This window comes from Dermacentor albipictus, chromosome 5 (genome assembly GCF_038994185.2).
Source record: "Dermacentor albipictus isolate Rhodes 1998 colony chromosome 5, USDA_Dalb.pri_finalv2, whole genome shotgun sequence".
Taxonomy (NCBI): Eukaryota; Metazoa; Arthropoda; class Arachnida; order Ixodida; family Ixodidae; genus Dermacentor; species Dermacentor albipictus.
The window spans coordinates 26,039,522-26,065,511 of NC_091825.1; the positions used below are offsets into that span (position 1 = coordinate 26,039,522).

General features: G+C 45.7%; 1 protein-coding gene across 2 annotated transcripts in view; it reads right to left on the minus strand.

The window, feature by feature from the left end:
* LOC135898283 (complement C2-like) overlaps positions 1 to 13,720 on the minus strand; it is a 240,593-nt gene extending 226,873 nt beyond the window's left edge. The window contains exon 1 of one of the 2 annotated variants that reach the window (XM_065427150.2): positions 13,579 to 13,720. In XM_065427150.2, coding sequence (XP_065283222.1) covers positions 13,579 to 13,612 — 34 coding nt within the window. In that variant the 5' untranslated portion in view covers positions 13,613 to 13,720. Of the gene's footprint in view, positions 1 to 1,993; positions 2,018 to 13,578 lie in introns of those variants that run through there. The other variant, XM_065427151.2, reaches the window with a different exon arrangement.
* Between the last annotated feature and the right edge of the window lie 12,270 nt (positions 13,721 to 25,990).

The window sequence follows — 25,990 nt, forward strand, 5'->3', positions numbered from 1 at the left end:
TATACCTCGAAGCCTTCATCCCGGAAACAAGTCAAGAATGGAATCGCCTTCCCGCATCCATCGTCACTATCACAGACCATGATGTGTTCAAGTCGGCTATCTCTGACCATGTGCCGGCTCATTAGCTGTTTTTTTTTCTTTTTCTATTGCCACTCCTCTCTGTAATGCCTGTACGGCCTTGAGTGTAAATAAATGAAATGAAATGAAATGTTGTGTAGGATAGAATATTCAGTAAGTTCATTGTTTCAGATATTTTGCTTCAGGATATTTTATGTATGGAATAAAAGTCAGCCTGGAGTCTAGTATATTACCTAGAATTTTGTGCTCTTTGGTTGCAGATGTTTGTTGTCCACACAGCTCTACAAAAAGACCTGAAACCAGGCCTCTCTTACGGGTAAAGAGAACACAAGAACTTTTGGGGGGGTTGATTTTAAATCAGTTTTGTCTGCCCACTTGTACATCTTGTTTAAGCCATGTTGTTCCTACCTGTCGCACAGTGCGAGATTACAAGACTTGAAGCCTATTTGTATGTTGTCCACGTAGACGAAAAAAAAAATAGCTGGTGATAATAAGGCACGGAGTGTTTTCGTCTCAGCGTTAGTGTGCAGCTGAGTACGCCTCGCTGAGGTACACCAGTTTCCTGTATAAATGGAAGGGATAGTGCACTACCTATTTTCACCTGGAATTTACTGTTGTTTAGGGAGTTTCTATATTGTTTAGCATACTGACGCGAATGTCCAGCACAGACTGGTCGGGAAACACGGATAAGATGGATTGTTTATGTACGAAGGCGTCGCGAATATTTGCTTCGATGCGCACGAGATGGTCGGTTGTAGACTGTCCTTTAAAACCACGCTGATATGTATGTATAATTTTGTTTGACTGAAGGAAGGGTAGAAGTAAGCGGTTTTTAAATTTTTGAAAAAGTTTTGAAATATAATTTGTGAGGGCGATTGGGTGATCACTCGTTACTAATGGAGGGGGAGGGTATTGAAAGCATATTTAGAGCCAGCAAACAAGGACGGAAGGCAGACGACACCACAATGCGCTAACTTCAACAACTTGATTTTCAGGAAATACACCGATATAACCCATGCGTAGTGGCGCCACCTTATACAAATCTCACCCATCCAAAAAAGCCGTCTCCTTATCTAACAAGTCGACTGAAGGGGCACTCACACGTGTCACTATTCCACCAGATAGCCTGAGCCTCAATATTCTCTCGCACGTCTTTATCTTCGTGCTTCGCAAGAACCCGGCAGGATCCATACACCGGCGCACAGCGACATTCCTGACAGTGGGTTGACAGATGACCGGATTGGTTATTTTTCACATTTTGGCAATCCTCCCGTAATCGGTCATTAAGACATCTCCCTGTCTGTCCGATGCAGTTTTTCCCACAGGACAGCGCAAGCTCATATACAACAGCTTGTACGCATCCCACTGGCGCTTTTCGATGATTCGTAGAGCATCCGGCAACTGGCTTACGGTACGGGTCCGTTAATTGACATATTTTTGCCAGCTTTTCTGGTGCGGGAAAGATCACTTTTGTGACCACCCGGCTAGCCATTTTCTTAAGTTTATGTGCCGTTCTATGCAGGTAGGGCACTACCGCTACCTTCCTTCTACGTTCCGTCCCTTGATTTGCCGTGTCCCGAGTTGTGCTATCTGACTTGCACCATTTAGCTGGCCCTCGACGACTGAAACTTGCACTGATTCCGGATACCCTGCTGCTGATAACCTTCCCGATTGATCCATAAGACTCGTATGGATCTTATGGTGGCAAGACTTCTTTAGAGACTTTCCAAAGCATAAGTTAGCAATGCTCCTCTTGACGAGCATCGAATGAGCTGACCGATACGATAACAGGGGCTTATTAGCTCTAGGTTTGTACTCGAGGCTTATACCATCAAGACCGGCATCACAGTTGAAGCACTAAAAGTGCACCTTAGCAACTTCGCCCATAGTCTTTGCCCCCATCTTGCCTCCCTACCTGCGAAGACGCCACGGGCTTAGTTCTGGCAAACGGAATCCGCAGATCGTGAAGCCATACCATCTTGCTTCGCAGCTGCCGCAAGGCATTCGGCTCCTCGTTGGTGCCTCATTCAACCAAAGATCAACCTGACAATGCCGGGCATCCAAAAAAAAAGCAGATAGGTCATTATCGGCTCCGCAATAGCTTACCTTACTCTTGTTATACGAGTTACACTCAAATATGCACCGACGGCTCCGTCCCGCCAAAGAACTCTACCGCGGCTGTCATCATTCAAGCGAAAGCCACCACTATCACGTTAAAGCGTCTCACTTAACCTCGTCAACGGCAGCAGAGCTCGCTGCGCTTCGAGTCACACTTCACTTCAATAACAATGAATCAACACACAAATGGTCGATTTCCTGCCGCTCGAAGACGGCACTGGACTATTTCCGGTCAGCTTTACGGTGCGGTCCAAATAAACAGCTGGTATTCTAAATCGCCGAGGCCATACACCCCCTTACTGAAAAAGCCCATGAAATAATTTTTCAGCAGCTACCAAGTCAATATGATAACGGCAACGAAGGCTTCGATCAAGCTGTTCATTCAGCTCATGCAGAAGACAACCGCCTATCGATTCCAAACACATTGCGTGCAAGGATAACTTGCCTACTTGCACGTCAATGCACTTTATTAGAGGGGAACGAACCACATATTATACACGCCCATTTATGCACCCTGAATCCTGCCCCGAAGGGCCCCTCACTAAGCCCCATAGAAAATTTTGGTTATACGCTGGCAATTGTTACGTGTCCCCTAGGGAGCGTGCTGCCGCAAAAACATTTCAAATCGTCATGTTGAAATAACCGAGACAGAAATATTTCAGTGCCATGAACCCATGATTTCCGGAGGCGGCCTCCTTTGTTTGCCAAGCGATACAATCTTTCCACTTGGCCCGCCTTGCCTCCGCAAGCGAAATTCCTTCCCTGTGCTTTCCTATACCAGACCTCGAGCATCGCGTGACGCTCGCGTCACGGGCCCCACCTTCGCTTTTTTTTTTCACCTCGCTGTTTTGAGGCCCGGCGCACTTCCGCTGATGGCGTCGCACACGGGCTGTTATGATTGCCTCGTTTCGCGCAGCGCACGATTTTACGTGCTGCACACAAGGACAACTGACTAGCGGATAAGTCAGCGCTACAACGACACATGCGGATCCCAGAGCATGATTGCGTGCTGGAACACGATAGAAAATGACATAGAAATCCCACATCCCACGTCGCGCGCGACTGCACGACGTGGGAACAAGCAGATGAAAGGGAAGTACATCTCTCTTGCTGCTGTGCGAAGTAAAAGAAAAACCTGCAGACACTCGGTTTGTGTGTTTATTTGTATTTTAAAATCTGAAATAGGACCCTCCCCAAAGCAATATGTGATAACGAGGTAGCACAATGGTTAGTGTACCCAGCTCTCAAATGCACAATGGTGCAGTCACAAGGGCTCGAATTGCGGAGAAAGCTTCCTTTGCCCTCTGGGGATGGTCAAGTTCAGCATAAGGCGGTGGCCTGGACCACAACGTTCGTAGTCAGAGTAACAAAATCAGCGGGCGAGCAAGGCCAACCAAGATTTTAGCACTTCACTGCAGCCACAGTAAAAGACTACAGCGACAAGTGTGCCTGATTCGGCACGTTCAACACTTGCGTTTCTCACTGCTAACCCAGACTGTGATACGGAACAAACACTCGCGCTTAAGTATACCTGTCATTACCGCAATTATGAAAATCTGAACTAATAAATGTGGGTAGACGTAACAATTTTCGAACGTGTGTCTCCTTTTTCCCGAGGATATAATTTAGACAAAACCTGAGTGTGGATTTTTTTGCTGCAGTTGGATGGAAAGGTAATTCGTTTATTGTTGTGGAAGTACGCTACCATTGACTTTCACCCACACGAAAGTAAAAAAATATTGCTGCCTTCAAATCATCCAACGTAGCTTGCATTTTTATTTCATAGCGAGGAGGGCTGTCATACTGCATGGAACAAATAATCAGATGTAACTCATAAATACGAATGCTACGTACCTGCAATATACAGGAAGTCCAACAATATTCACTGCACAATGTAGTTTGCACTGCAAATTGCATGTCTTCCACGTTTTCAACTGTTTCTGCCCTGGTAAAGAATGAATCTGAGAACAACTGTAACATCGCCAACGTTACACAGGAAAAACCGGCGTTGAACTTGGGACACAGTGCGCTGATATTTTGTGCATTTGATGCATGTTAGAATTCAGGCAACACATTGGAGCAACATGATTGTACCCATAAGTCGCCAGGCATAGGATGATAGTCGGCATGCTAACATTGGTCTTTCGCAGGCCGTCAAAGTTATGGCTTCAAATCCCATAACAGTATAATACTACGGGATGTATTCTTAATCTCTTACAAGTTTGTTCCGTATCAGGTATACATTATCTTGCTTCACCAAACTGAAAAAGTCATTATTGTTTGGACGAGAGGCTTCTGGAAGAACGACGCAAGAATAAATCAACCGGCAATCTCCAAGTTACACTCGTGTGATTTATAACGGTGAAAAAGCGAGCAAAACATTAAAAACAGACGCGTTACGGTGTCCTATATCACCTATCCATTGGTGCTGTAGAAAATGTGATGTCTTATGATAATGATGGTGATTACGATGATAAACATGCGTCATCTAGTGGGGAATATTTGCTCTTGTATGTTCATATCCATAAGCTACCAGCTCGAGCCACAAATAGCACGGCACTTCCTTTAGTGTTATCGTGAAAAGTTTTCCACTTAATTTCTTTTCAGTTTTTTTAAGCCTGCATCATCCTTTTTGTTTTCACTCTTTCCCTAAACTTCACTCGCTTGGGTTATCTCTGTTCATTTTTAATACGCCTGGTTACCTATTTGCACTTTCAATCACAGTGTATTTGGTTGCCAGTTTTCTTCACCTCTTCCTTGATTCTCTGTCCACGCTTTTCAAGTACAGATACTTGTGCTCTTCAGCCCTCAATTAATTTTTATCTATAGTACATAGGCTTCGTTCAAAAGAAATTTGGGACCCTGGGAGCCTATGACTTGGAACAAGGTCCAAACCATGTCACCTTGCACCGCCTCACTTGTGGTTTTGCCGTTGGCTCCCAAAGACATCCGGCCTAATGGTTGGCTTTGGGAGCCCTACCGGTTGGCGAGTGCGCGGAGGCGAGCATTCAGCGTAGCCTTCCTGCTAAATTTGGTGCGATGTGCCAGCTCATATGTTCCGCGCATCCGACAACAGGCATACCGGTTGGCGGATTGTTGGATGGATGCTATGAGCGTTCCCTTCGAGACGTTGGGTTACGACGCCAAGCTCTTGTTATTATATTGCTTAATGCCCTGCCTATACTCTGGAAAAAATCACACTAAGAGTTCCCATCACCAAATTTTTTGAACCCGTATTGGGATGTTTGTTTTTCTACGCCTCAATTGTTTGTCGTTTCTGTAGTTTTCTTCCATCAATCTTCCAACCGCATCCTACTAATCTGTGTTGCGGACATGTTTACTTTCCCCCTTCTCTCGTTGAACCCAATGGCTTCAAGGAGGCCAGAGGTGCCGAAATCAATCGCTCGGCTGACATCTTCACACTTTATACTCCTCCTCAATTTTCCTAGCTCAGCGAACACATAATTCTTTGTTGTATCTCGCTTTATAAGTGCGTGTTCTAAGGCATCCTAATCTCGACTCGAAAACTAAAGAGCACCCGGCGCTGATTTCAACTTTTTGCCTGTGAAGCAATTATTCAAAGCTGGTTTCTTTTCCATTGCCGCCACCCTTAAGATTGTCTCATCCTCTCTGGCTTTCCTCTTGACGTTTTCTGTTGCCATATTTCTCCCCATACCAGTCGCATACTTCCTGGTAATCTTCCAAGTTCTTTACCTCAAACGTGAATCAACGTTTTTCTGTGCAAATATCTGAACACTCTTCCAGCACATTTACTTTCTTTCATATTCCTCAGTCTTTCTTGATAATGAATTTTACTGTGAGCTTCCCTCACTTCAAAACTTGCCCAGCCCTCATTACTCTGCACCGCTTCATTTGTAGTCTTCCCATAAGCGCCCGATGCGAGGCGTCCCACTGGCCATTGGTTTCCATCAAGTCCTGATTATACCCGCGACTTCAAGCAAACAACCGCATTTCAAAATGTAAACACTGGAACCATTCCACCTTTTCACATACCCCGTAGCACCTCGCACCTATCATCTTCCCAAAGCACTCTGTGTTTCATATTTGCCGCATTTCTCCTAGCTTTTTGTTATTTTTCACATGTTTGCAGATATTTATTGCTTTCGTTTGTGTATATACCAAGAAATGTGTGTTCTCTTACCCCAGGTATTTTCTGGCCCTGTATTGACACAGTCTCTTCGCTGTTTTCACTGAATGGATGGCGGTAATGCCGCTGCTGCTGCTGGTGATGATGATGATTTAATGGCATGCACTTTAACACGGAGCGGTGAAAAAATGGTCACCTAGCCTGCTTAGCTCGAGGATATGCGAAGGCGAGCGCCATCTCGCGAGGCTGCAAGGAACCCAGCAGCGCACGCGCTGCGTGCCTTCTGCTCTGATTGGTTGAGTTTTCTGTCGACGGCGACGAATAAATCCCGGAATCCTACTGGTTCAAAAATTCACTATAAGAAGTTGCTGAAATAGCCACTGTCATGTGCGGGTGACAAAAACATTGTATTTAATGGCTGTGTCATTTTAATGATAGAGATCCAACAACGTTTCTTGTCACTCTCGGCTCTTCCAGGTTTGTTGGTGTTTAAATACCAGGTCTGGTTGTGAATAATGCGAATAACTCTGAACTTATTTCATAAAAAAGGTGCGTGCGCTCGGCTAACTTAAAGAATGCTTGCTCATTTACCCGGCATGCCTCTTCCTACCCACCCCTCCCTCCTCCACCATCCCGGGACCTAGAGATACCGTTCAGCATTTCAAATCAACGCTAGTTTGGCCACAGCAAAATGTGGCAAAAGAAATTTGCAGAAATCAGACTGGTGGCTGCCGAGCTTAAGAAGTAAAATTTCTGTGGATATATTGTTGACACCGTACCTGTTTAGTACCCGGTATATGTACCACATCTTACCTGCATAACTTACGTGTTTTTCAAACTATTCACTCTAAAATGTGCGGGAACTGTAATATCGCTATCTACAGTCGCTTCAATACTTAGGCGGCCATTTGTTGGCTGCATTGTTGCTCGAAAGAATACTTCTAACTAAACCTATATTCTGAATGTTTTTATGATACACAGGATTTGGCGTACTCACAAATTTCTAACCTCCTTTCTACGAGCGCTTTCATTATTAGCAGGCAAAATGCAAAACCATATTTGCAAAGCCTTCCCTCCAGGTGTAAAGACAGGCAAACCGTATTAGAAAAAATTCGTTGTCACAACCACCAAGTTCAAATTTTATAAAGCAGGCTACAATTTTCTTTTTTTAACACTTCGCAAGATGTCTTTTATTATGCTGGTATATAACTATTACAAGCATCATTACTTTCTTTAAAACTTTACTGCATATTTGTCAGTGGCCTTTACTTGCTATGGGGGAGGAGGTGCGAGAGGTGGGAATAAATTAATACTCGCCAATGACATGCAGCGTCCAAGATTAGAAACAAAGTACGTCATAGGGCACAATAGAGGCATACTTGTATTAGGGAAAACGCAGATGCTTGTAACAGTACCAGAGGTGGCACAGCAGGTGGACGCATTTCAGATGCTTCCACAGTTACCGACTTTCACAAATAAATTATGTTACTGCTCTACTTATTATGGGTGATTTACAAATGGCCCGATGAACTAAGCGGTAAAAGGGGCAAGCATCTGCAGAGTAGCACAGCAGGCTTGTGCTGCCTTGTCAGAATCATTCTCTTTGAGCTGTATCGAAGGATAGACATTACTTCGCGTGAAGGCGAATATCAAGGACTGGCGCCTATGAGGTGCGCGCTATTAAGGCGCAGCAAAGCATGGAGGTTACTCTGTCTGAAGAAGTGACTGCGCTTCGAGATTGTCGCCAGCGCAGGTTGAACGAGAACGTGAGCATAGACGGTAGGCAGTGACTGCTCCTCGGCGCCAGTCTTTGTAAGTGTCCTCTCCAGCAGGTGGCACAATTTGCCGATAATGGCAACGTAGTGCGTAGTGCGGCCGGACAGGACGAGGGCACGGGTCTATCCCTTCATTGGGCTGCTTGATCTCACATAGGATCGGTGAACGTAAATCATGTCTTGGAAAATAAGATAAGGCGTTTCTTTATTATCTTTTAGCTCGCAGCATTGTTGCAACTGTCACATTAGAAAGTCGAGCTCAGGTGTATCACTGCTGTTCACGACAGTGAACTATTGACACAAATCTAAGGATCGTGGTGTTCATAGCGCAAAGCGTAGGTGGGACACGAGACGAGAAGACGGCACCACAAGTGCTGACTTTCAACAACGTTTACTTGGAAGAAACACGGCTTCTTATACCTCCCACCACCGGTGTCACAGACACGTCATTGCACATTATGTGAGACACGCCCTTTTTTGCACTCAAGATAAAGGTTGTACATGCAAACGCTCAAGTTCTTTTTATTTTCGCTCGTAACAAGGACGGCGTGCTTACACATTCGTTACGAAGTCTGGCAATTTCGGCTGCCGCAATTCTGTCCCGAACCAGCTGGTCATAGTGTTTTTTCAGCCCTTCACAGCGTCTGAATTCTGCGGCACATGCTTTAGAAAGGAAAATCCCTGACGTGGATACCTAAATTCCTGTTCGCCTGCCCAACGCTAAGTATATGCCCTTCAGTCTATAGCCATAAACTTCGTAACCGTTGTGTTAGCACGCCGTCCTTGTTACTAACAAAAACAGAACTTGAGATTTTACACATAGAATCATTATCTTGAGTACAAAAACGTCCGTGCTGCAAGATGCGCAAAGAAGTGTCTGTGACATGTGTGGCCAAATTTATAAGAAGCCGGGGTTCTTTCAAATAAACGTTGTTGAAAGTCAGCGCTTCAGGTGCCGTCTTCAGGTCTCGTGTACCGTCTACGTTTTGCGCTCCTAACACCAGGATGGAAAACCAACAAGACCAAGCTTCTATTCAAGCGAAGTACAAATCTAACGATGTAGTGACGCTTTCACGATTGCGTGACTTTGTTACTTTGTTGGAACACAAAGAAGCCTGAAAAGCCTAACAATATATTCAAGATAAGCCTCACATCACCTTACTCCAGGGTATAGTTTGCCAAACAGGTCACTTGCGAAACGGACACATGCTTAAGCTTATTCGGCTTTATAGATGACTTTAGGCGAGCTCGGGATTTATTGCTCAAAAACTAAGCGTACGGTTACTGAGTTTTATTTTTGCCGTGAAATTTGGTTTTTGAGTTCATATAATTAAGAGCCTCCCAACCCGAGTTAGTTCGGCGAAAATGTTTTCGCCTCAAGCATACAATATTTAGGTGAACATCAGGTTCACTAACTGCCCCTGAGACAGTTTGTAGGACGGCCACGTAGTGCTCCACAGCAAACGTAGTACGAATGCTTTGGAGAAGTACTTCGGGTTGAGTGCCTTAAAATTAGGCTACTATGCAAGATTGTGCATGTGGTATTGGAACACAACCAGAATATGTTTGTTTTTTTATTATGGTGCAGACACCTAGATCACAAGATAAATAACTATAAATAAACATAAGACTACTCTACATATTGTTTCGGCGTTACCATCACAAAAAATTTCCACTACATCCGCAACTGCGGTCAGAAAGCGACGAATAAAGACCCGATCCAGCTCTTGCTCGTTCCCTCTGGCGTCGGTATTGATAAGTTACTCTCATACAATGCCAATGCAGAATAAAATATTGTGCTCTCCTATCGTAAACTATCTCAAAGGCATTTGAAAGTGACTCAGCGAGGCTCAATGCTTCCAGGAAAGTTCAAAAAGGTCTAACCTAGCGTAGAATAAGTATCGTCTCTTGGATTGAGCAAGAAGGAATGAAGTGGGTATCACTGGCCACTTTTCGTTTTGCGTAACTAGGCTAACAAAATCATTCTTCGTGATTTCGTCTACGAAGACTGGTTGATGCGCAGGTGACGCAAGACCCTGCCACACTTTCTGCTAAATTAAAATTCACTTAGTGGTATGCGGTCACAGTGCCACCTTTTACAATATGTAGCGCAAAAAAGGAGGGTCACTTTGTATCGCCATTAAGGGAAGCGCTGCCGCCTTTTACTCACGACAATTTCACAGTGCTCTTTCTCCTTTGCGCTAAGAGACTCAAGTAGGCGGTAAACGTTGCCCTCACTGAAAGCTCACTCGCTCAGTCTGCCAAGATATACAGTTGCAAGTTGTGCTGTTAAGGTTACACAGATAAGGTTTATCACACGTGGCTGTTGCCCCTGTACCAACAGAAAGGGGTCTCCTCACTGGGTGCTTAAGCCGATCAGAATGCAACACCACCGAAGCAACTATCCAATCAGCGCCAATTCGGAAACAGTGCGGTTGCCTTCAGTGAGTCCCGTTTGTAGTAGACGATATGTAACTGTTGCACGTAATGACATCACCTATGTCATTGTCGCAAGCTGCAATATTTTTTTAATTGGTGGTATATTAAAAGTGAAAACTCTAATTCGTCAAATATTTCTTTTTTATAGTAAACGAAACAATAAAGATTTCACTGCATTGATTTGTGTGTGCGTTACAAGGTCATATAAATTTGGCACAGTTATTTGCCATTAGGCTTACATAGGCAGGTTGCAACAGGGCTTGAAGGATCCTTATAAATCTTATGCCTAATTGAGTAGCATCTGATCTCGGTTTGTGCGACCCATTGCATATGCATCTGACTGCGTGTTAGCGTGAGCTGATGTGTCTCGGAAGTGGAACGCCTTGTGTGGCGCTTTTCGCATGGTACATACAACAGAAAGTCGCACTCGTTTCAGCATGCTGCATATCGACGTACTCGGGCTTGCGGCAACTTGAGCCCACGCTTCAAAAACACCTCTGCCCTTCCTTGGTGTGGTCAGGAATGGAGCCCCTGATAATTCCTCTAATCTCCTTCCAACCAGTCCGGCTTGCTGGCTCGCGCCTTTTGGAATACTTGTATCCACGCTTGCTTTTCGTTAACCACACAATTGCCCAGGAGGCATTCATGGAAGATGCCTCATGCACCGGAGGCGAAATGCAATGTAAACTGTCAGTGTTAAGTTGTACATTCTCTTCTGTCTATCAGGCTTGTGATGCCTGGAGAATGGAGGCCTAAAGTCAGCACACAAATATTGCCCAGTCAACTGTACGGTCTGACTATTGCGATGACGCACCACGACTTCTCTAATATCCTAGCGTACTGCATACAGTTCGTCTGTTGGCACCATGCGCACGAGAGTTGTTGCGACCGTTAACGCAGAGCCGGAAAATCCAACAGATGCCGTAGTCTACAAACTGAGGCTGACAAATGGCCAGCCGAGTATTCGCTGCTCTATCTGCGTAGACTTTGATACCGGGAATGAATATTCCAGGCAGGTCTGTTTATAGCATAGGGCTCCGCAAACATCCTTTATTTGGTTTGGAACGCCATATAGGCTTAAGAAAAAATATCGTAGCGTGACTCTATAATCAGACAAGAGTGATAGTTCCTGCCCGCTGCACTCCTTGATATCAGCTTGAACTATTATTTTTGGTAAATTAAACATTTCAAGTTACTACACGTCAGTTTTCATGTGGAGATTACGAAGCGTCAGATAAATGCTATAAAAATTTCAGTGCCAACACAATTCAAAAACTCAGGTTTTTTTCTCTAACTACAAGTGGGGAGGGAACCATTTCTTATAATAATTGTGATCTTTCCTCAAGCTTCATGAAGTGAAAGAAGACAGTTACCTGCCATCCAATCAACAATGTCTAAATGGTTTTCTCTTTGCGAACCACGGCGTTAAATATACATATTTGTTCACACATTTTCCTTTAAAACAACGTATATATAATGAAATTGACTCGTTTGTGCGGAAGCAAACTCTAGAGATCCGCGGAAAAAATGACGAGAGAGAAGAGCAGTCACCTTACTTGAAACTATACCATAGACTGGTGCACACACAGTAGGTGCTACTCGTATCTACATCTCACTCATGTTCCCAGTTAGTGTTCCCAGGCAACAAATATAACTAGTAGCAGCAAGTCAGGGCTTTCTCGGAACTTGAAAAGGTCTGATAAAAGCATGCGTAGCCGATGTTATTGCTGTTCAGTGAAACATAGACTTCCGACGTAGCTGGCTCGATAAGATAGACAGTTTAGCATTTGCAACCGAGCGTAAAAGCATTACGTCGCAAACAAATAGCGAGGGGGGCGAAATGCGAAAACACCTGTGTACTTAGATTTAGGTGCACGTTAAAGAACCCCAGGTGGTCGAAATTTCCGGAGTCCTCCACTACGGCGTGCCTCATAATCAGAAAGTGGTTTTGGCACGTAAAACCCCATAATTAAAATTAAAAACAAATAGCGTCGGCCTAACTGCGGCTGCGCGGAATGTTACTAGGTTCCTGCGCTTTACGCGCGCTATGATAACGTAGGTTACTTGGCGAGTTTAACGTCCTTAATGTTCACGAACGCTAAGAAATAGCGTTGTGGAACATGGCGGCACTCGTGAACGCTACGCTCTTACTCGTATTCATCGCTAGTAACTATTGTAATGAGCTTTTGCTTTCTCTAAACTCACCTGAAAGGTGGTGATGAGCGCATAGCACGTCCATTTTCTGATATCGTTCGGTGATTCAGCCGCCCGTACGCCTAACTTGACGCGTCCACTTAGCGACAGCATGATGGTTGCTAATGGACCGTCACGGCTTGGATACGTTTGGCACGAGGCAGCAAACGGCTTCTTGTTTTATAACATTTTCTTTACCTTTGTATTTCCGTAAGGTAAACTAAAGCACTTGAAAGCACACGCACCGTAACGTACCGCAAAGGTGTTTACGTTTAACACACGTTAGGTGACAAACGCTATTCTAAAACTGTCTAATGACGAGTGTGATAAATGTTACACGCATCGGACAAGCACAAACAAAACTATTTTTCAGATTTCTTTTTGAATTGCTAATACAAAATTCAACCTGACTAATAATGATGCGGCGACGTAACTTTTGCCGGTAGAGCGCACAGGAAATTTAGCATTATTTAGAATACCGATTCGGGCGCACAGTCTATGCAGACTATGTTAGACTACCATCGCAAAAAAAGAGGGGGAAGGCCTTTCTCTTGAGAATGCTTACAAGCGGGCCGCCTGCCAAACCTCCCTATTTGCGTAGTAAAGTTAACACATTCGACGGTGCCTGGTCCTTGACAGCACTAATTGCGCTTGTCTATGCCCTGTACAGAAGAACATCAGGGGCCGTTCTCCTAAATTCTCTGGTTCGTATGTGCTGTATTCCAATGACTAACAGCCTTTAGAATTCATATGTTCAGCATCACGATTGCCTGGCACGAACAATAGTAGTGTGCGCAAAAATGCGCGAACGTGGGCCCGTTTTTGTATGATGCTTAGAACAGTGAACAGAAAAAAACTAACACTCACCTCCCAACATGGTCGTGCAAAGTTTAACCTCCATCGAAGACGGAAAGCTGCAGAGTAACGCGCCCGGGCGATTGTGCTCGGACGAGGAACTGGCTCTGCGGCTTGCGCTGTTCTTATCGCTTCTCGCGTCTTGTGATGACAGGCGCGTCAAATTACAGAAGTTGGAGCAGCCAGGAGACCCGAGAAACAGGGTTGCACGCTCAGTGCGTAATGACGTTCCCGCACAAGGACCTTTTCCATTTTGCTGCGTCCGCCTCACCATAGAGAATATTGTATGGTTTACTTGAACACTTCCCCTTGGTAGCAACCTTAAGCGTGCGATAAGCGTCAATTTCTCAATTTTAATACAGAAAAGTCCGACCGCGTTTTTTTCGCTGACTGCGCTGTTTGCGCAACGCAGGGGCCTGTTTTAAAACACGAGGTATTTAGGTCCCTCTGAAATGCTCCCGCGAGCGCAAAAGGACGGCGATACGAACGAGCACAAATTTCCGAGCTGGACGATCTGCCATTTCATCACAGTGGGGAGAGGGGGGTGCGAAATGTGGCCACCACAACATTTCTGACGTGGTCGAGCACCCGTCGATGCCGTGGGAGGCAGTCGAGTGCAGTTGCCTGTTACCTACGGGTGAAAGTAGGTACATGCGCACTCCTGGGTCGGTTCTCGTCAACTACGGGAGTTGAAAACGCTTGAAAGGACACCCGCGGAACTCTTAGTACGCATTCCAAGAACAACGACCACACCGCCGTCGGTCACACGAAGCACTCGGGCAGCTGCTGCAGTTAGGACCTCCTTTAAACGTCTACGTATGCTAGCACACATCACAGATAAGTGGGCTCCAGGGTCGACGTGTCCTTGGACTGGCACGCCCTGTCGGACACATCCTGCGCAGAGAAAGCAAAATCCTATAGCGCCTGCTCATGCAGGGCATATTCGGCCAGCACATTTTCACAGCCCTCATCGCACAGCGCGAAGGTGAATGGCTCAGAGCGTCGGCATTTGCATTTAGCTACGCTTTTTGGTATTCAAGCTGTATAGGTAAGCCACTTTGAGCCACGCCCTGCGTCAATTCGGGGAATTGTTTTGGCTAGACTTAAGAAGCGAATCAGAGACTTGTGATCGGTATCAAGGGTATTTGATACCCACTGTGACTGCATGCCGCAGTCACAGTGGGGTTGAACTTTTACATGACAGCTCGTGCTTCATTCGCGCGCTTAGCCCAAGACCGTCATTGACATTGCTGTGCATTTGTCTCGCACTGTTCTTGCTTCGAGCTGGAGACAGGGAGAGTAATCCCGGGCCCAAGATTGAGGACGTACTGACCTTTCTGAAAGAGTTTCGTGAAGAAATTTCATCCGATTTAAAACAAGTAAACGACCAAATAGCAAGCTTAAATACCCGAGTCACCGCCATTGAAAAAAAGATTAGTAGCGTACCGGAAATCAAAAAGCACTTTGACGCTGTCAAAAATTTTGTTCAAGAAGTTAAGACAAACATATCTAAAGCAAATGAAGAACTCGTTGATGTTGTGGATGACATAAGTAACAGAATGAGGCGCAACAATCTTATAATCAAGGGTATACCCGAAGAGGGCCCTGAAGGATACGCCGAATCCGAAGCCATTGTGAAGAAATTTTGTTCCACTCATTTGAAGGTTAACGTTGGAGACATTGAGCGTGCTCACCGTATTGGTCAGCGCCGTCACGGTTTTCACCGTCCTATTATAATTAAATTCCTCAACTTTAAATCTAAAACAGAAGTCCTCCAAAATGCCCATAAACTGAAAAATCTCGAGTCCCCTAAAGTGTGGATCGAAGAAGACTTTTCGCCTAAGGTACAGTTGGCTCGTAGGAAGTTGCGCGAGTTTGCTAAGAGCAATCGTGAGGGAAACGAACGTTTTTCTATTCGTTATATGTCTCTACATTTTAAAGATTCTGTTTACCGGTTTGATTCAGTCACTAATAATGTTGTACAGGTTGCTGCAAGGAACCAACCTTCCAGTAATTGACAAAAAACAACTGAGAGGCGTAAGCTTACGCCCGTACATGCAGTCTCGTTGCTCTTGGCAAATTTCCGCAGCCTTTTTCATAAAATTGATGCACTGAAAACGCTCATACATTCTTGCACCACAGATTTAATAATAGGTACGGAAACGTGGCTTTCCAGTGACATCACTAATAGCGAACTTGCACTTGACCCATCTTTTGTAATCTTTCGAAAGGACCGGGAAGGCTTCCGAGGAGGCGGAGTTATTGTGGTCATTAAAGATGACTATCAACCGTCTCTAGTGATAATCGACTCTCCTCTTGAAATAGTGTGGGTCTCTGCACGTATTGGACATGCGCAATGTGTTATTGGTGCATGCTATCGTCCACCCGATAGCCGTTTGGAATTTGTTCATTTTTTCAATGATGCTTTACAACAGGTCTTATCCCAGTTTCCAAAATGCATACTAATATTAGGGGGTGATTTTAATTACCCAGGTATCGAGTGGTCAACCTCTTCCTTAAAGGAACATTGCAACAGATCTGAGTGTCTTCATTTTCTACAAACCTTGTATTTTCATCACTTAACTCAAGTCGTGCGCGAACCAACTCGGGGTGATCACATACTAGATATCATTTTAACAAATCATCCAGACCTTGCTGCGACACATGTGCTTGAACCATTAAGTGATCACAGGGTGGTCCAATGTTCCTTTGCATTGAAACCTGCCAAGAAATATACAGCGAAAAAATACATTCTCAACTACGCACGCGCCGACACTGGCAGAATGATTGATATGTTAGCCTCATTTACAGCAGACTTTGCAAACAATTTTCAAAACAGAACGGTACACGATAACTGGAGCTTGTTCCGCGATAAACTCAAAGAAGTTGAAACTACATGCATACCAAGAATGACCATCAGCTCAAGGCAGAACGATCCGTGGTTTAACCGCGAAGTGAAGAAGTGTATAAACAAGAAAAAAAGAGCGTTCAGAAAAGCTGCCCGAACAAATGCTCCAGAAGACTGGCAAAATTACAAAACCATAGCACGCCATACAGAAACAACAATTGTCAAAGCTAAACACAAGTTTTTTAACTGCACCCTTCCCAATATGATAAAAACTGATCCCAAAAAGTTTTGGCAAGTAGTAAACCCAAAAGCAGATCACACTGCTCCCTTACTACTTTCCGAAAATCGAGCAGTGCTCAATACAAAAGATAGCGCTGAGCTATTTAACAAATGCTTCTCTGCAGTTTTTACTAACGAACTGCCACTTGATAACACTCACATACTTCAACAACCATCTATTCGATTCCCCTTTTCATCCATCATAATAACGGAACATGGTGTTTCTCGTGCCATTGACAGGCTTCCTCATAAAACCAGCCCAGGTCCTGACGGTATAAGTGCTAAACTTCTAAAATTAACCTCGCACTACTCTTCAGTTTTATTATCTCTAATATTTCAGCAATCACTCAATACAGGGTGCCTACCGGAAGATTGGAAATCGGCGTTAGTGATACCGGTATTTAAATCTGGTGATACAGCAGACCCTAATAATTACAGACCTATATCACTGACATCTATCTGCTGCAAACTTCTGGAACACATCCTATACTCTCACATTATAGCCTATCTTAACGATAATAACCTGCTCCTCAATAACCAACATGGCTTTCGCCAAAATCGCTCATGTCACACGCAACTTTATGAACTCGTAACAGATATTCACACTTCTTTGCACAGATTGATTAGTACAGACGCCATTTTTATTGACTTTTCTAAAGCTTTCGACCGAGTACCTCATAATCGACTAAAACTGAAAGTTAGAAACCTACAGCTTGACCATAATACGACGCGATGGATTGAGGAGTTCCTAACGAACCGATTTCAAGTAATCAGTCTCAACAACTGCTTTTCTAACCGCACTGACGTCACTTCGGGAGTTCCTCAAGGATCCGTCCTTGGGCCACTGCTATTTTTAATATACATAAATGACATCGCAACTAATATTACCTTACAAATACGTCTCTTCGCAGATGATTGCGTCTTGTATAATGAAATAACCTGCCCTGCCGACATTTCTGTGTTGCAGTCTGATTTAACAAAACTAACTGACTGGTGTGACACATGGCAGATGGAAATTAACATAGCCAAAACTAAACACGTAAAATTTGCTTCGATAACTCGACCTACCTCTGAGCAATATACAATACGCGGTATTACTGTTGACTCAGTATCTTCAATCAAGTACTTGGGTGTCCTGTTTACCTCCAATTTAAGCTGGAACGCTCACATTGAACACATCACCTCAAAAGCATGCAAAAAACTTGGTTACCTGAAACGTCACTTACACCTTGCTAACAGAGATACCAGACTTCGCGCATACAGTTCTCTTATCAGGCCTTCTTTAGAATATGCGTCAATAATTTGGCACCCCCATCACTCTAATCTCACGAACCTACTTGAATCAGTTCAAAATAAAGCTGCGCGGTTCATCTTAACTTCATACTCTCGCTATCAAAGTGTGGCCGCCTTAAAGAAATCACTTAATATCCCTTCACTTGACATGCGCAGGAAATTATCACGGTTGACCTTCTTCCATAGCCTTTACCACAGCAACATTGCATTCGTTCGAGCCCATATTCTTCCCGCTCCCCACATCTCTACCCGCACAGACCATGTTCATAAAGTAAAACCTATATTTGCCAGGACTAACGCTTATCAAAATTCGCCTCTAGTTTTATCTATTGCCGAATGGAACTCGCTACCTGCTAACATTGTCTCGCTTACGGAATCATCATCATTTCATGCAGCACTGCTAACCTTTTTAGAGTGTGTCAACCTGTCAGATCCCACGTTTTCTTGAATATTTATATAAACAGTGTTTTCAAGTGCTTGGCATTGTGTAAAATTCATTCCGTTTCATCAGATATGTGTCTGTGTAGGCTGTTTACCTAAGTGTTTATCCCTAACCTCTTGTTCTGATGGGTACTGATTGTTTGCATCACATTTTATGTTCTTATGCGCGTTTCACGCTACTAAACATTGTATAAATTTCGTTACCCTTTTCTTTCTTTCTTTTTTTTGTTTGCTTCTGCTAGATGTTATTCATGGTTCCTAATGCCTTCATATATTTACATTGTACAGATTTCAATCATACTTGAACTTTTTCGTCCCCCCCTATGTAATGCCCTAACGGGCCCTTAGGGTACTCAAATAAATAAATAAATAAATAAGGGTGAAGCTATCGCCAAAGAGTTCGTCTCGAAACTTGACAACGCCAAAAATGTGCGTTAGTACCTCCATCTCTAATTGCGAATGGTTGCGCTTCGCGGACGTAAGTGCCCTCCAGCCTAACGCAATGGGCTGGTCCATTCCGTTAATACGTTGAGACAGAACTGTTCCTATTCCCTCTGCAGACACGTCGCACTGATGGCGCTGGGCCTTCAGAAAATCGTAATGAACGAAAAAGTTTGCAGTGCTCATGGCGCGTTTTGTTTCTTTTTTTGTTTTTTGGAATCCTGCCACCTGCGCGGCCCCCCAACACCAGAGCGCTCCTTTAAGGAAGAGCCAGTATAACGGAGTTAAACTGCAGAACAAATTCGGCACAAATTCGGGACAAATTTGGGTTAGTACGTGACCAGTCCCATGAATTCATTTAGTGGGCTTACCGATGTAGGTGGCGACGTTTCTAGCACTGCCTCCAAATGGTCCTGCAGAAGGTTGTGGCCCGAACCGGCACTTCTCCCTGTTCAGCGTGAGACCATTCGCCCGCAGTCGTTCGAACACTTGACGTAGCATAGTAGTGTCATGTGCTTTTTTCTGCTACTCTAATGTCATCCAGGTAAATTTTCAGCTCTGTTATGCTCTGTCGCACCGCTTCTATGCAACACTGAAGCAGAGCCGGCCCAGAGGCAATGCCGCATGGTAAGCGGCCGTAGCAGAAGGAGCCTTTGTGTGTATTCAGCAGAACTATCTTCTAGGCTTCTTCAAAAAGGGAAAGCTGGTTGTGTGCACTTTGCAAAGTGAGAGTGCTTAATACCTCACCTCCTGACAACACTGCAAAAATATTTTTTTAATTTTCGGTAATGGGTACTGCCGTACTCGTGTTGCTGGTTGACAGTCAGCTTAAAATCTCTAGCAGCCGGATGTCACCGTTTTTCTTCGCTAGAGGTACTAGTGGTGTTGCGAATTCAGTCACAATAAGTGGTGACAGCGCTCTCTCTACCACGGGCCGGTCGATTTGGGCAGCTACTTGCGTTCTCATGACATACGAAACTGCCCGAGCCTTACAAAACCGGGGTTTGGCCCCATCTTTACTGTGCAGTTTCCCCGGCAGTCCCATATGGCACCCAACTTCTGAATAATGTCCGAAAATTCATCAAGAGGTTCGTTTAACGGGTGGTCGCCATGTGCAATATTTAGGGACGACGACGTCTCTCCTTCCAAGAGGGACACAGCTGCTCTGCGAAACGTCTGTATCGTGTCTCTTCCGCACGGGAGAGGCCCTCGATAGTCCACCACTACAAGCGAATTGCTCATGGTTGATTATCCACACTGCACCTTAACATCCAGTCTGACAAAGACCGGCATCGGTCCCAGGAAGCATGAAAAGCGCAGCTAGGTTCTCTACACAGCAGGCCACCACTTGCCATGCTTTTTATAGAAGCTCTTGGGAATCACGGTTACCAGTGACTCCGAATCAGCAACCACTCGCAGCCCCTGACCCTCCCAAGTTGAGAAGTGCTCAACTGGCAGCGTAGTGTTCTTGTTGTCCGGATACTGCGCGACGACAGAATACAGCATCTCTTCTTCGCTTTCGCATTCCGTTCCTTCGACAGGGCACGCTCCCGAGCTGCGGCCGTGCCCTCCTTTGCAAGCCCTTTCAATATTCCCACGTTAGCCACATTGGTGGCAGACAGAACTGCGATGTCGGCGCGATGCCATTCCATGAGCCCCTTTGCCTCTGTAGCACGAAAGGCTATCACTTGACTGGTTGTAATTCTTCTTCCAATGTCTTCCTTGCTGCTACTAGTGTACCATGATGATGACGACGCGCTCAGCCCTTGTATAAGAGCCCGGCCTGTCACGAGCGTCTTCATTCGCTCTCTCAGCAGACAAGAAGAATTCTACGGCTTCATGGCGGCTTAACTTCTTACGGGCCAGTAAGTACCGGCGTGTTTCGTTGTCCCGGATCCGGCAAACGATGCACTCTCGCAGCATTATGCCCAGTGTCGCTTTGAATTTACAATATGTGGCCAGCTTTAATTCCACAGTGTAGTCCCGCATGATGTTTTGCTCTTCCTAGTTAGCTGCTATTTCGTTTGTCTGAGGAGATCAAATATTCCCCCAGGTATTTTACAACGTCATCATACGTCAGGGAATTAATGGGGACTGTGGGCTGGTGTCCTTGCAAGATACGTACGACACTGCTGCTCAACGATGACACAAGCAGGGTACGACGTTTTCCAGCCTCTGCTATTCTATCAAGCGCAAGATAGGAGCAGCCAAAATAACGGACTGGAACACTTTTCGCAAAGCATGCAAGCACATGGAGGGGGGATTAACCTCCATAGAGGAATGGTGCAAACAAGTTAAGGAAATATAATAACAATACACCGAGGAGGTGGAAAGGTCAGAGCAAACACCGGAGGTGGACTCGCGACTCCTCAGGCTATGGGAGGCAAGGCTGGATTAACCAAAAGGTGGAAGAAACAACGACTAAATAAGAAGCTAAAGAAGAAGATAGCAGAGGTTACCAAGGAGGCAGAGGAATACGCAGCCCAACTCACGCGACAAGGTTGGCAAAAGTTTAACGACACGCTGAATAGAACCCTCAGCACCGCAAAGACCTAGCGTATCCTCAAGGCTCTAATGGTCCCAACAAAAACCAAGTCAGAAAGTAACAAGGCCGTCCAAAGACTAGTACATCAATTTGAAGGGACAGAAGAAGGGCTACTGGAAAACGTCCGTGTAAAGTGCTACGGGCAAGATAAACACGAAGGGTACACGGAGAGATACCGAGGCGAAGAAAACCCCGACCTAGAGAGACCCATCACCAGGGAGGAAGTTTTCGCAACAGTTAAGGCATCAACCCGGAACACAGCAGCAGGCGCCGACAAGATCAGGAACGCACTAATCTGCAACCTAAGTGATAAGGTGGTCACACAGCTGACGAACTTCCTCAACACACATAGGGAAGCTGGAACACTGCTAGAGGAATGGAAACATGCGGAAGTAGTTATGATCCCCAAGCCAGGGAAAAAGCTACTAGTGGAAAACCTACGGCCGATTTCACTCACTTCGTGCCTTGGCAAGTTGTACGAGCGAATCGTGACAAGGAGGCAACACGAATACATGGAAGACGAAGATCAGTATCCCCAAAGTTTGTTCGGCTTTCGCACCAAATTATCAACCCAAGACGTCCCACTACAAATTAAAGAGGGGGTTCTAAGCAACATCCCCTACGACGGACAAAACATAATAATGGCACTCGATGTCAAAGGAGCGTTCGACAACGTCAGCCACGCAGCCATCCTCAAGGGACTGGATGATCTCAACAGCGGACGAAGAATCCACGGCTACGTGATAGCATTCCTATTAAACAGAAAAGCCACGGTGGAGTTAGGGGACCTGCGGACTGACAAGTTCCACACGCCTAACGAAGGAACCCCGCAGGGATCCGTGATCTCACCGATCCCTTTCAACATTGCAATCATTGGGATAGCCCGGAAGCTGGAAGAGATCGACGGCATGCATCACGCCATTTATGCCGATGATATCACCGTCTGGACTAACCAAGGCTCGCTCAGCCAAAAAGAAGAACAAGTACAAGCCGCAGCAACATACGTGGAAGAATGCTTTAGGGAAAGAGGCCTCGCCTGCTCGACGGGGAAGTCCGAGCTCCTGAGAGTCAGAAGAGGAAAACGCTTGGAAGAACAAATAAGCGTCACCCTAGAAGGACAGAAGATACCAAAAAAGAAGCCGTCAGGATTCTGGGAATGTGGGTGCAGAGCAATCAACGCTGCACACACACCATAAACCTACTCAAGCAAGCGATGGCTCAGGTGGCACGTATGATCACCCGCGTCTCGCAAAAAAGAAGCGGCATGAAGGAGGAACATGTGGTCAAGTTGGTTAAGAGCCTCACAATCAGCCGGATCGCGTACGTCCTCCCATATTACAGCAGAAACAAAGACGAACGGGAGTAGGCCGACGCTATCATAAGGAAAGCATTCAAAACAGCGCTTTACCGGATTGCCGGCCAACACCTCGACAGAGAAGCTGCTGGCCCTCGGACCCCACAACACGTTCGAGCAGCTCAAAGAAGCCCAATTAGGGTCGCAGCTACTCAGACTCCAGCAGACTACCACGGGCAGAAAGCTCCTAAGAAACTGGGGCAGACAGAAATTGTAAGGGAAGAACAAATAACGGCAAACCTACCCGATGAGTATCGCAGCGCCATCTAGGTAGGGTCCCTGCCAAGAAACATGGACCCGAATTTACCCACAGCCAGGCGGAGTGCTAGGGCAAAATATGTAGAAAAATACCTAGCAACCAAGGGGAACACCGTATACACGGACGCCGCGGTATATTCTCGAGAACGAAGGGAAGCAGAACAAAGAGTCATTGCAGCAGTAATCAACTCGGACTAGAGGGAAATCGCTTGCGTGTCGGCGCGGGTTTGTACGGTAACCGAGAGGGAGGAAATGGCTGTTTCTCTAGCAGCTGTGAGGGCTACCGCACAAATAGACCCCTTATAATTCTAACAGACTCCAAGGAAGCATGCCGAAACTACATTAACGGCAGAATCGGTCAAAAAGCGCTCCAAATCTTTCTCCGCGCTGGCCAACAGAATAAACGCATTATACACAGCATCTTTTGAGTACCAGGGCACACTGAGATGGAGGGCAACCAAAGGGTTGATAGGATTGCTCGCGAGCATACAAACCGAGCGGACTAAAATAGAGACCCTGAGGATTTCACGACAGTGATCCCAGCGTACTCTGGCATAATAAATTACCCTAGAAGGACGAGGATCAGATATCCCCCGCCCCACAATACAATCACTCAACAACAGGCAGCTTACTGGCGAAAGCTGCAGGCAGGAGCTTTCTCAAGTGTACATATACTATGCAAAATGTTCCCAAGTCAATACAGGGACACATGCCCGTGGTGTGGCGCAATACCCTCACTTTATCACATCACATGGGAGTGCAATGCGAATAAGGCATTCCACAAAACAGTAAATGCGAGTTCGGTGCAGTAGGAGAGCGTGCTCTTCAGCGGTGACCCTAGCCTCCAACGGAGGCTGGTGGATCATGCCTGGCCAGCAGCCACTCTCAATGGTGCCCTGGAATAGGGGCGCCAACCATGCAGGTCGGAGATCGTCGTCAACCAATAGAAGAAGAAGGCATCCGGCCTGACCCCTGAATTACGCTTGCTAGAGCAATAAAGTTTACTTCCTCCTCCTCCAGACATGACGCGTGCTCCAGGTGCTCGCAGCTTCGTCGATAGCCGGAGGTCGAGAGGCCGTTTATATGGCCTCATTGGCGAAGTGTGTCCAACCAGTGTCCCTTCCTTGTCTCCAGTGTGTTATATTCAGGAAACCTGGAAAGCATGACACTTCGTTGTGCGAACAAGAATGAATATATATTGAAAAGGCTGCACTCTTGACCTTATACAATGGCCATGCGGACGAAGCATGCGTAATTACAAACCGTCTAGTCACATGCTTTATTACTGTGTCCTCTAGAGCATGCCTCTGAAGGGAGGAGGAAAGAGAAAAGCAGAAGGCAGGGAGGTTAACCAGAATAACGTCCGGCTGGCTACAATACACCGGGAGAATCGGAAAGGGGAAAACAATGTTAACGGGGAGAGAGAGGAGGGAAGGAAAGAAAGAAACTAGCGATGAGCTCGCGGATGCGTGTGGTCCTATAGAAATTGCATTAGTAGTCACAGAAGTCCGCATAAGCCCATCGTCCTCAAGAAGCACAAAAGCGCCTTCACTGCTTTATTGGCAGACGAGCGATGGGGGCGGTGTTCCAGCAGCACCTGCACAGAAAGCGGCCAATTGTCCAGTTTTTGGAGAGCGTTGGCAAGTTCTCTTTCTGGGGCATATCGTGGACAGCGGCACAGCAGGTGGTCGATATATTCTTAGGTGCCGCAGACCTCGCAGGATGCACTGTCGGTCCGTCCAATGAATGTAGAGTATGCTTTTGTGAAGGCAACTCCTAACCAAAGGCGACGGATAAGCGTAGCTTCACGTCGAGAAATTTCGAGTGGAGGTTGGAGTTGCAGTGAGGGGCTTAATCGGTGCAGTCGTGTACAGTTTGGCGAGTTCCACTCAGTCAGTGAGAGACTGCGTGTCAGGTGTCGAAGCTGCCTTGCGGCGTCTATATTCGAAAGCGGAATTGGAACCCTGTGCTCTTTTTGGTGTGCTGTGCGAGCAGCGTAACCGGCGGAATCATTGCCACTAATTCCACAATAGCCAGGTGCCCACTCTAAAACAACCTCGTAACCTTTTTGTTGGACGCGATGTTGAAGTTTCCCGATTTCGTATGTCAATTGCGTTGTAAGCCAATACGTATCTTAAGGGCTTGGGCTTGAATGTTCGGAATCGTACGCAGGTTAGTCTTGCAGGTGATCGATATTGCAAGCAGGCTGTACCGCAGGAATCCGACGAACAACGCCATGTACAGCTGTAATATAGCGTCTATACATACACCCAACTTTTTCCTGCAGGGAACCTGAACAGGTGACAGATAGCAGTAAGCCGCTTTTTCACTTAATTCACGTGCGGAGTCCAATACTGTGAAATTCCAATTACAAGACTGTCAATTACGACTCCCAAGAACCTGTGACTTCTGCTGTATGGTATAAGTTGTCCGTTACTAGATATGCCGTAAGCAGACATTGGCTTCCTCGTGAATTCAACCATTGCGCACTGCCGCATGAAATTTCAAGTCCTTTTTGACGAAGGTCGCAAGATGTCACTGTGGCGGTCCTTCTGAAGCTGAGCGCGGAGCTGAAGTCGTGTTCATCTCATTCCCAATTGAAGATGTCGTCCGCATAGACGTAAAGGCGTACGGTGCTTGGCAGGTTGTCAACTAATCCACTGAGTGTCAGATTGAAAAGCGTCGGGCTAAGCACTCCACCTTGAGGGACTCCTCAGCTACCGTAATGCTCGGATGTCGGGCCATATTTTGTCTGCACGTAGAATGATCTCCTCTGTAAGTAGTTGCCAACCCACATATATAGAATTTACCACCAAGTCGAAATGCTTCTAATGCGCTAAGGATGGTTTCATGCGTGACATTATCATAAGACCTTTAACGTCCAGAAACAGAGCAGTAGATAGTCCTTTAGAGTCCTTTTGGTGTTGCGCAAATGTTACCAGGTAAGCAACATTGTCTGTTGACG